Consider the following 12,115-nt stretch of genomic DNA (forward strand, 5'->3'; position numbering starts at 1 on the left):
TTAATAGGCTTTTTAATGGCCTACATTGCCCTTTAATTATCAATTACTACGGCGAGTAGCTTACCTTCTGATTCCCCCCCCCAAAGCCTATCCACCATCTACAAGACACAAGTCAGGAGTGTAATGGAATACTCTCCACTTGCCTGGATGAGTGCAGCTCCAACAATCTTCGAGAAGCTCGCCACCATCCAGGACAAAGCAGCCGCTTGTTTGCTCTTCTTTTCACAAACGTTCAAACCCTCCACCACCGATGAACAGTGGCAGCTGTGTGTACCATCTACAAATGAAATGAAATGAAAATGAAATGAAAATCGCTTATTGTCACAAGTAGGCTTCAAATGAAGTTACTGTGAAAAGCCCCTAGTCGCCACACTCCGGCCTGTTCGGGGAGACGGGAATTGAACCGTGCTGCTGGCCTGCCTTGGTCTACTTTAAAAGCCAGCTATTTAGTCCTGTGCTAAACCAGCCCCAAGATGCACTGCAGTAACTCACCAAGGTTCCTTCGACAGCACCTTCCAAACCCATGACCAGTACCATCTAGAAGGACAAGAGCAACAGATACCAGGGAACCCCACCACCTGGAGGCTGCCCTCCAAGTCACTCACCACCCTGTCTTGGAAATATATCACTGTTCCTTCATTGTCGCTGGGGCGAAATCCTGGAACTCCCTTCCTAACAGCACAGTAGGTGTACCTACACCTGAAGGACTGCAGCAGTTCAAGAAGGCAACTCACCACCACCTTCTGAAGGGCAACTAGGGATGGGCAATAAATGCAGGTCTAACCAGTCATGCCCACATCCCGTAAATTAATTTTGAAAATTAGATGCGACTGACTCATTCGCGTGCTCATCAACATCAATATTGCACATGTCCGTGATGATGTTGGGATGCATGCCCAACGACATTCCATGCAATTTCACGTGCGTTAAGGTCGGGCGCATACCGACCTGGGAACATAAAATTCAGGATGTCCTTTCTTCGTAAGTGAGGTAAGCCCTCCATTTTGTCACATACCACCATGCTAAATTGGATAAATTCAAAACCAGTAGCAGCTCAAAACTGTCCACAGGTGTTGTGGGACATTACCATCCAGAGAATTGTATTCAACCACAAACTAACCTCATCTCCCAGCATATCCCTCACTTCTCAATCAATCCAAATGAGCGACCCTAGTTCAATGAAGTGTATAGAAGAACATGCCAGGAACAGCCAACGTCACTTGCACTTCTCCATTCTCTTTTTCTGAATAAATTATAAACAAGAAGAAATGGTCATTGTTGCTATTTTTAAAAAAATTTTAAAATTCTTGCTGAATACTGTGCTTGTGTATAGTATGTTAAGCACAAATCACTAAGGAGAAAAGTCCAAGAAAATAAGTGAAATCTACAAGCACTGATTGTGCAATAGCCAGTTTGTATTATATTCTGTCTAATGTGGTTTTATTTTTGTTAAAATTGACTTCTATCAAGTTTCCAAAAATTGAAATGCAAAAGTTATTTTATTTTTCCACCAATGTAATGCTATTATGAAATTATGCAGTGATTCTTTTCAGAGGCAGTTAACAATTTTTAGTGTTTTGCTTAGCCTGGAGGAAGAAAATTACTGCTGACTAAAATCTCATTTTTCTTGCTTCTGAAATATGATTTGTCTTTTATGTGATTGTCTAAAATGAGTATGTTCTAAAATGTTTCTCACTTTTCAAAGATGATTGTTTGTTCTAAAGATTGTATTAATATACTCCACAATATTTTGTGACGTTCTTCTTGATTGACTATTAATGTCATTGGGAAAAAAAATGTTTTTGTAACTTCTTTGTTTAGGGGGATAACAAGAATTTGGAACTACAATCCTCCCCAGTCAAGAAATCTATGGCAAAATCATCAACTTTCCCCGGAGAGATCAGCAAAGATGACAGCTATAAGCAACCCACAATAGCATCCCAGACACGGTCTCTATCACCATATACCAAAAGACGGATGGCAGCGCTCTCAGAGGATGCCAATCAGAGACTTGCACATCTCAACCTAGGACCTTATCAATTTAAAAAGGAAACAGATAATAAACCTCCATTTGTAATAAGACATGTAAGTGTCCAGAGAAAATGCTCATTTAAGTAAACAGAAATTCCGGTGAAAGATCATTGACCTGATTGAGCTGAAATATTAAAATTATGTGGGAAGGGGGGTTGGGATTACGTTTTATTTACTGATGCACTCAGAGCTCCACCATGAGTGCTTTTTTGTCCTGACAGATTTCCTTTTGAAATTTCCACAATGAAGGAGGTTATAGAACTAGTTGATGCAGTCACTTTTCCCGGGGCTGGGGGTGTGGGGTATTGAATCCAGATGGGTGTCCAATTCCTGAGACAGGTGGGTGGGTTTTGTATGAGGGGTTGTCTGATTCTTCAGGGGCTGCAAGGAAACACTCCTGCTTTTCATAGGCCAAAGGAGTAGTATGAAGGCACTTGTCTTCTTTCCAAGCCCTGTCCTCTTCTCACTGTGGCTGCTCGATTTCCCAAGGCTCAGTAAACCCAGCTGGCCACACTTAAGCTTCTAAGGAGATTAAATTGGAAGCTTCCAACCTCGTTAACCTATTTAAAATGCCAACCCACATCCCGGGAGCAGATTGACTGCCCACCCTAGCCGTACCTCAATAAAACGGTAAGCTGGTCCTCAGTGCACTCAAAAGGTTTTTTGTCCATTCAACTGCCCCAACCAACACCTAAATCTACCACTCATCCAGGTTAAAATTTCACCCCCACCCCATCTTACTTTCCACTAATGCTGCCTGACCTATCGAATATTTCTAACATTTAATGTTTTTGTTTCAGATTTGCAGTATTTGGTTAATTTAAGTAAAATTGAGTTCTTGTACAAATTATACATGGGTTCAGTGTCCAGCATTCGTAAATGTTTACATATTTCTTTTCAGCTTTTATGTTAAATTTATTGTGGAGTAATATATAGTTTCCGCATTTTAATATTAAATCCCTTGAATATCAGATATTATTTTCCAGCAGTGTAGTTTAACAATTTGTGCTATTAATGCAAAATAATTGGTTCAAATTGTGCGTTAGAAACAGATTGAAAATTCTGAAAGCATTTCTTGTTAAACCATTATTGTTGACATTAAGTCTCTCTTTATAAAGGAGAAAGATAAAACACTGCACATGCTAACATTTTGAAACAAGAAAATTGCAAAATGCTGAAATACTGACTCACCTGCTGAGTGTTTCCAATGTTTTTGTTCATTTAGAAAACCTTTAATTTTGTAATGAGCAATTGAAACCGATGGTCATTTATCTTAAAGGTGTTCTACCCTTGTTTATGTTAAGATGCAGGCACAATCTGCCGGCCACACCTGAAAAGCAGCATGCTGTGGCGCAACGTGGCCAGTAACTGCCTGGACTCCCTGCTTCCAGGATCTACCCGGCTTGCCATACCTCGCAGGATCAAACGCGATCTCGCGAGACGTCACGATGTGAAGCCCACCCATTGTGAGTGGGATCACTTTTTGGCGAATCTGTATATTAAAGTGAGACAGCTAGTCACACTCTAATAGGCAGTTCCTTGAGGTAACCAAGGCATTAGGATTCATCCTCTTCGCCTTGGAGACCTCAGTAGTGGTCTCCATGAATGCATGCCAGATGGAATGGCACCCGTGAGGGTCTCCCAGGCGATTGGAGGCCCCCAGATGATTGTCTTCTTGGTAGGATAGCATCCAGGCACTGCTGGTGCCAACTTGGCACCCTGGCAGTGCCACCTGGGTGCCAGCCTGGCACTGCCAAGGTGTCCATGTGACACTGTCAGCTGGAAGGGGCACTGCCAGGCTGGCAATGCCAAGTTGGCATTTTTTGTGCGGCGGTGATCGGGCCCAGAGATGCCCTGTGCACATGAGGTGGGATGGGGGGGGGGCAAAATTGTAGGCATTGAGATTTGTCATGACAGTTTGATTATTGTGCCCTTTAATATATATTTCTAACATCTCATGCCTACTTTGATTTAAATAATTTTGTTCGAAACTATTTTTAGGTGTACTGTGTATCTACAGTTTGCAGACTAGGTACTGACTTCTATGCTCCCATTTAACCTTCAACATAAATGTGGCTCAAACCCACAAGAGTAAAGGTTCCTCAGCTTCCCTCCTGAATTCTTACAGTTGGTAATACTCTATTGAGTCAAAAGGTTTTGGTTCAATCAATATTCCAGGACTGAATCTGAGGTAATACTTCAGTGAATTACTAAAGGAGTGCTGCATTGCAGGAGATGCTGGGCTAGAAATTCATGTCCCCTGATATTTGGGCACAGAGTTCACATTTCATGTCCAGCCTACACTAATTCTGATCAAGATGGGCAACATTCGATGCACCACTTCAGCTGTATGATTATATATGGCCAAATGGGTCCTGTGCTGCATCATCCTTCTTTGCGCTGCAGGCTGCCTGTACGTTCACCAGAAAGCATGTTGTGAGGCCTGCTCTTCCTAAAAGCAAACTGTCCGTCTTAAAGGAAAGCTTCACGGAATAATATTGGTGGAATTTAAATTATGGAAAGTTGAACAACAAGACACAATTGCCCAAGGAAGAAGAGAAACAATAGCACAACAATTGTAAAGAGATCCTGTCACTTGATCTGGCATTCATTTGCAACCACCAGCTCAGATACTGACGCTGTATGTCCTTTGGAAGCTAGAGTAGACTCAGAATAAATAAGTGATGAGTCCTGTGGGCACAGGTATACTGAAGCTAGGGCAGTAATAAAGGATGGTTAATTTGCCAGCTTCCTTGGACTACATGGTCACAGACAAGTTCTACTGCAGATAATTCAGATGAGGATCTTAGTGAGGCAGCGTATAGACGAGTACTGATGGGTATGCACACTAAGATAGACTGGCGCACCAGAGAACCTCACTCAAGAAGCATGGAGGATTTTGACATCAATTTAGCAATGGGCATGGCACAGATCTTCCCCTCTCCGCAACCTCTGCCACATTTCCCTGTTATGCTGCAGACTCTGAGGCACTACTGTTGCATTCCCTATTGCTTTTTGAGCCGTGTGTGGATTGCTCACCAATTCAGCTGTCCTCTTGACTGGATGCATGCAACACTGAAAAGTCCAGAAATTCACCACAGTACCTGCAAAAACAATTCAGAGCATTTTCAAATATTTTGCAATTGCAGAAGATCTTAAAAATTATGTTACTTGCAATTTGGGTTCCTGCCCTTTCAGGAATGCTGGTACAAAGTTCATCTTGCATCTCTGCAAAGTTATTTGAAGAGTGATGTATTCATTAATGCACTCTTCGCTAGGACCAGTATAGTACAAACTGAGTATGTTGCTGTTGCATCAGCAGAATGGGCAGTGTGACTTCAAGATATTACTGCTTCACAGACTCCCTGTGCATGTTGAGGATACCTGCTCAGATGTCATTTTGGAGAGGTCTCACTGGAAGAGGTTGGTGGCACAACACGTTGAGCAAAACAATGATGGATCTTTGCAGAGCCATGTCCAGTGGCCCTGAAGATATGAATTTCATGCCTGCCCTGTTTCAGATAAGATATGACACCGAGTGCCTATCTGCCTGTTTAGTTTGATTAACAAGATCTCATGGTGCTGTTTGAAGAAAGTTTCATAGTTCCCTGGCTAATAATCTGCCTTCAGGCAATGCTGATCATTCAGCAGTCAGCCCATTTGTAGTTTGTGGGTTCCTATGCTGTGGTTTCCTGCATGAAAACTATGCCAGACTTGATATACTTCATTGGTTGTGGTGCAGTTTGAGATGTCATGAGAGTAAGATGGAAAGATTAGATGTGATATCTTCAGTTGGCTTTTAATAAAATATATATGAATAAATGTAAAAAGTCACTTTATTTTTTATCTTAGTACGGTTTTTTTGTATTTTTCAGGTTAATCATAAGTTGCTGCCAACTAATGATTTGTACATTGCCTCACCTTCCCTTTCTCCGAAACCGAGTTCTCACACGAGCTGGCCTCTGTGTTCACCGATTTATAATGGTAGGGCCAAATGTCTTGTACTTTCTGTAATATAATTTTTTAATCATTTGCTGTGAAATATTTATGTTAAAACTGCATTATTTTAACATTTATTTAGATTTAAATATTCTTGAGCAATGAATCATGGAATCATAGAATGATCACAGCACAGAAAGAAACTATTCATACCATCATGGTGGCTGTCTGCAAGAGTAACGCAGCTTAATCCTACACCTTTTCCCTTTCTCTTTTGCTTCAGGTGCTTTTTTATTCTATTTCCTGGAACTTCTACATATTAACAATGGTGTACTTTGTTAATATACCATTACTAAAGCGCAACCGTACAGCAAATTCAGGTGTTTTTATTACCGTGATGACCAAACAAACAACACTCAGTTTCATAACAGGATTTCTTAAATGTTTTTTATTGGGTTTTTGAACAAAGTATATTTACCGTTATGTACACAGGATAAGAAACAGATATATATTTATATATATGCACATATACAGAAGAGAAGGGCACACCCCAAAATACCAAAGAAAAGAAAATAATGAATAATAGAAAAAAGTACAATAAAAACTTAAATAGAATAACTTAGGGTATTGTGCACCAGCTCGCCAGAGCATGAGAGGGAGAGATAGACCGGGAAGGGGGGATCAGCTAAACCTAAGAGGAAAGAAAGGCGAACCACAGGAGGGGGGGGGGGGGGAGGGAAGAGACAGGGAACAAGAGAGGAGAACCAGGGAGGTGGGAGGGAAGCAGAGAAATGAGAGCCGGAAGGAAGGCACGGGATACAATAACGAACATGGCATCTCCAAGAATAGGGAACAAGGAGAATAAAGACGGGAGGAACGGCAGAAGCGGAGGTGAGCGCGAGACGGCAGCGAGATCCATTCGGGAGAAGCAAGCGACAACACCACCACCAAACCCATTCGAGTATTGCCCACTGTAATTGTTTCTCCGGCACCCAAATGTATAACAGGATTTCTTGGGTGCACACACATGTCTTTGTTTTGTACCTGAGAGCCAAGAATGCAAGAGATGGTTGATTTCTTATGCACTATGAAAGGCCCATGTCTAATGGCAGCTCCCTCCTGGCATGCAACCACTACTGGCCACATTTCTGAAGCTTACCTCTCACATTCCCCTGTTGTGGTTCTATGATAAGGAAGGCTCCAGAGCATGACTCTGGATTACTAGTTCAGCGACAATACCACGATGCCACTGCTTCCCCTAGCTCCCTTGGTTTTGTATTCGATGCTTCTGTTTATAAATCTGAGTCCAGTATGCCTTTTCAAAAGGCTTTATTGACTCTCCCGAGTCGCCCCACAGCCCGATCTGTACCCTCTTGAGGTCCTTCACTATCCTTTTTGAAGATCTTTGTGGTTCAGGGGCCCAGATTCCTAAATACACAGTCAACTAGTCAATGAACATAGAACATAGAAAAATACAGCACAGAACAGGCTCTTCGGCCTACGATGTTGTGCTGAACTTTTGTCCGAGATTAAGAACAAATTCATCTACACCCCATCATTCTACCGTAATCCATGTACCTATCCAATAGCCGCTTGAAGGCCCCTAATGTTTCTGACTCAACTACTTCCACAGGCAGTGCATTCCATGCCCCCACTACTCTCTGGGTAAAGAACCTACCTCTGACATCCCCCCTATATCTTCCACCATTCACCTTAAATTTATGTCCCCTTATAATGGTTTGTTCCACCCGGGGAACAAGTCTCTGACTATCTACTCGAAAGGGAAAATGCTGGAAAATCTCAGCAAGTCTGGCAGCATCTGTAGGGAGAGAAAAGAGCTAACGTTTCGAGTCCGATGACTCTTTGTCAAAGCTGGTTTTGTCTTTGTCTCAAGCTTGTCTTGAGCTTTGACAAATAGTCATCGGACTCGAAACGTTAGCTCTTTTCTCTCCCTACAGATGCTGCTAGACTTGCTGAGATTTTCCAGCATTTTCCCTTTCGTTTCAGATTCCAGCATCCGCAGTAATTTGCTTTTATCTGACTATCTACTCTATATATTCCCCTCATCATCTTATAAACCTCTATCAATTCGCCCCTCATCCTTCTCCGTTCTAATGAGAAAAGGCTGAGCACCCTCAACCTTTCCTCATAAGACCTACTCTCCATTCCAGGCAACATCTTGGTAAATCTCCTTTGCACCTTTTCCAAAGCTTCCACATCCTTCCTAAAATGAGGCGACCAGAACTGCACACAGTACTCCAAATGTGGCCTAACCAAGGTTTTATACAGCTGCATCATCACCTCACAGCTCTTAAATGCAATCCCTCTGCTAATGAACGCTAGCACACCATAGGTCTTCTTCACAGCTCTATCCACTTGAGTGGCAACTTTCAAAGATCTATGAACATAGACCCCAAGATCTCTCTTCTCCTCCACATTGCCAAGAAACCTACCGTTAACCCTGTATTCTGCATTCATATTTGTCCTGCCAAAATGGACAACCTCACACTTTTCAGGGTTAAACTCCATCTGCCACTTCTCAGCCCAGTTCTGCATCCTATCTATGTCTCTTTGCAGTCGACAACAGTCCTCCTCACTACCCACAACTCCACCAATCTTCATATCGTCTGCAAATTTACTGACCCACCCTTCAACTTCCTCATCCAAGTCATTAATGAAAATCACAAAAAGCAGAGGTCCCAGAGCTGATCCCTGTGGTACGCCACTGGTAACTGGGCTCCAGGCTGAATATTTGCCATCCACCACCACTCTCTGACTTCTATCGGTTAGCCAGTTCGTTATCCAACTGGCCAAATTTCCCACTATCCCATGGCTCCTTACTTTCTGCATAAGCCTACTACGGGGAACCTTATCAAATGCTTTACTAAAATCCATGTACACCACATCCACTGCTTTACCTTCATCCACGTGCTTGGTCACCTCAAAGAATTCAATAAGACTTGTGAGGCAAGACCTACCCCTCACAAATCTGTGCTGACTATCTCTAATAAAGCAGTGTCTTTCCAGATGCTCAGAAATCCTATCTCTCAGTACCCTTTCCATTACTTTGCCTACCACTGAAGTAAGACTAACTGGCCTGTAATTCCCAGGGTTATCCCTATTCCCTTTTTGGAACAGGGGCATGACATTCACCACTCTCCAATCCCCTGGTACCACCCCTGTTGACAATGAGGACAAAAAGATCATTGCCAACGGTTCTGCAATTTCATCTCTTGCTTCCCATGGAATCCTTGGATATATCCCATCAGGCCCGGGGGACTTGTCTATCCTCAAGTTTTCCAAAATGCCCAACACATCTTCCTTCCTAACAAGTATCTCCTCGAGCTTACTAGTCTGTTTCACACGGTCCTGTCTGACAATATGGCCCCCCTCATTCGTAAATACTGAAGAAAAGTACTTGTTTAAGACCTCTCCTATCTCTTCTGACTCAACACACAACCTCCCGCTACTGTCCTTGATCGGACTCACCCTCGCTCTAGCTATTCTCATATTTCTCACATATGTGGCCTTGGGGTTTTCCTTGATTCTACTCGCCAAAGAATTTTCATGTCCTCTCTTAGCTCCCCTAATCCCTTTCTTCAGTTCCCTCCTGGCTATCTTGTATCCCTCAAGCACCCTGTCTGAACCTTATTTCCTCAGCCTTACATAAGTATCCTTCTTCCTCTTAACAAGACATTCAAATTCAACCTCTCTTGTCAGCCATGGTTCCCTCACTCGACCATCTCTTCCTTGCCTGACAGGGACATACATATCAAGGACATGTAGTATGTTCATTGAACAAGTTCCACATTTCAATTGTGTCCTTCCCTGACAGCCTATGTTCCCAACTTATGCACTTCAGTTCTTGTCTGACAGCATCGTATTTACCCTTCCCCCAATTGTAAACCTTGCCCTGTTGCACGCACCCATCCCTCTCCATTACTCAAGTGAAAGTCACAGAATTGTGGTCACTATCTCCAAAATGCTCCCCCACTAACAAATCTATAACTTGACCCTCTGGTCGGACAATCTACATACTGTGTTAGAAAAGCTTCCTGGACACACTGCACAAACACCACCCCATCCAAATTATTTGATCTAAAGAGTTTCCACTCAATATTTGGGAAGTTGAAGTCACCCATGACTACTACCCTGTGACTTCTGCACCTTTCCAAAATCTGTTTTCCAATCTGTTCCTCCACATCTCTGCTGCTATTGGGGGGCCTATAGAAAATTCCCAACAAGATGACTGCTCCTTTCCTGTTTCTGACTTCAACCCATACTACCTCAGTAGGCAGATCCTCCTCGAACTGCCTTTCTGCAGCTGTTATACTATCTCGAATTAATAATGCAACCCCCCCCCCCCCCTATTTTACCACCCTCCCTAACCTTATAGAAACATCTATAACCAGGAATCTCCAACAACCATTCCTGCCCCTCTTCTATCCAAGTTTCCGTGATGGCCACCACATCGTAGTCCCAAGTACCGATCCATGCCTTAAGTTCGTCCACCTTATTGCTGATGCTTCTTGCGTTTAAGTATACACACTTCTATCCATCTCGGTGCCTGCAAGTACTCTCCTTTGTCAGTGTTACCTTCCCCACTGCCTCACTACGTGCTTTGACGTCCTGAACATCGGCTACCTTAGTTGCTGGACCATTTCCCTGCCAAATTAGTTTAAACCCTCCCGAAGAGAACTAGAAAACCTCCCTCCCAGGATATTGGTGCCCCTCTGGTTTGGATGCAAACCGTCCTGCTTGTACAGGTCCCACCTTCCCCAGAATGCGCTCCAATTATCCAAATACCTGAAGCCCTCCCTCCTAAACCATTCCTGCAGCCACGTGTTCAACTTCACTCTCTCCCTATTCCTAGCCTTGCTATCACGTGGCACCGGCAAGAAACCAGAGATGACAACTCTGTCTGTCCTGGCTTTTAACTTCCAGCCTAACTCCCTAAACCTGTTTATTACAACCACACCCCTTTTCCTACCTACGTCGTTGGTACCAATGTGCACCACGACTTCTGGCTGCTTCTCCTCCCCCTTAAGGATCCTGAAGAAACGATCCGAGACATCCCTGGCCCTTTCACCTGGAAGGCAACATACCTTCCGGGAGTCTCCCTCGCGCCCACAGAATCTCCTATCTATTCCCCTAACCATTGAGTCTCCCATCACTATTGCTTTTCCATTCTCCCCCCTTCCCTTCTGAGCCCCAGAGCCAGACTCAGTGCCAGAGACCCGGCCGCTAGGGCATTCCCCTGGAAGGTCATCCCCCCCAACAGCATCAAGAACGGTATACTTGGTTTGAAGGGGAACAGCCCTTGTACGAACGGGATATGGTGCTCGACTCATCGATCAACAGTTCCAACGCGCCACAGCAAAAAACCGCTCCAACCTCCTCAGAAGACAAGCACGGGACACAACCGACAGAGTACCCTTCGTTGTCCAATACTTTCCCAGAGCGGAGAAACTACGACATCTTCTTCGCAGCCTTCAACACATCATCAATGAAGATGAACATATTGTCAAGGTCATCCCCACGCCCCCACTACTTGCCTTCAAACAACCGCGCAACCTCAAACAAACCATTGTTTGCAGCAAACTACCCAGCCTTCAGAACAGAGACCACAACACCACACAACCCTGCCATGGCAATCTCTGCAAGACGTGCCAGATCATCGACATGGATACCACCATTACACATGAGAACACCACCCACCAGGTACGCGGTACATACTCGTGCGACTCCGCCAATGTTGTCTACCTCATACGCTGCAGGAACGGATGTCCCGAAGCGTGGTACATTGGCGAGACCATGCAGACGTTGCGACAACGAATGAATGGACATCGCGCGACAATCACCAGGCAGGAATGTTCCCTTCCAGTCGGGGAACACTTCAGCAGTCATGCGCATTCAGCCTCTGATGTCTGGGTAAGTGTTCGCCACATCTTTAATAAGGAGACCAACACTACACATATAATGCAAGCTGCAGTCTCACCAATGCCCTGAATAACTGAAGCATAACATTCTTCATAAGAACATAAGAACTAGGAGCAGGAGTAGGCCATCTGGCCCCTCGAGCCTGCTCCGCCATTCAATTAGATCATGGCTGATCTTTTGTGGACTCAGCTCCACTTTCCGGCCC

The 12,115-nt window shown here is 43.9% G+C and overlaps 1 protein-coding gene across 6 annotated transcripts in view; it reads left to right on the forward strand.

Annotated features, from left to right (window-relative positions):
* spata6 (spermatogenesis associated 6) overlaps positions 1–12,115 on the forward strand; it is a 156,545-nt gene that overhangs the window by 74,514 nt on the left and 69,916 nt on the right. For 5 of the 6 annotated variants that reach the window (XM_038794301.1, XM_038794300.1, XM_038794303.1 and 2 more), the window contains 2 exons: positions 1,822–2,085; positions 5,907–6,015. In XM_038794301.1, coding sequence (XP_038650229.1) covers positions 1,822–2,085; positions 5,907–6,015 — 373 coding nt within the window. The remainder of the gene's footprint in view (positions 1–1,821; positions 2,086–5,906; positions 6,016–12,115) is intronic. The other variant, XM_038794305.1, reaches the window with a different exon arrangement.

The sequence above is a fragment of the Scyliorhinus canicula genome, chromosome 4 (assembly GCF_902713615.1).
Source record: "Scyliorhinus canicula chromosome 4, sScyCan1.1, whole genome shotgun sequence".
Lineage (NCBI taxonomy): Eukaryota > Metazoa > Chordata > Chondrichthyes > Carcharhiniformes > Scyliorhinidae > Scyliorhinus > Scyliorhinus canicula.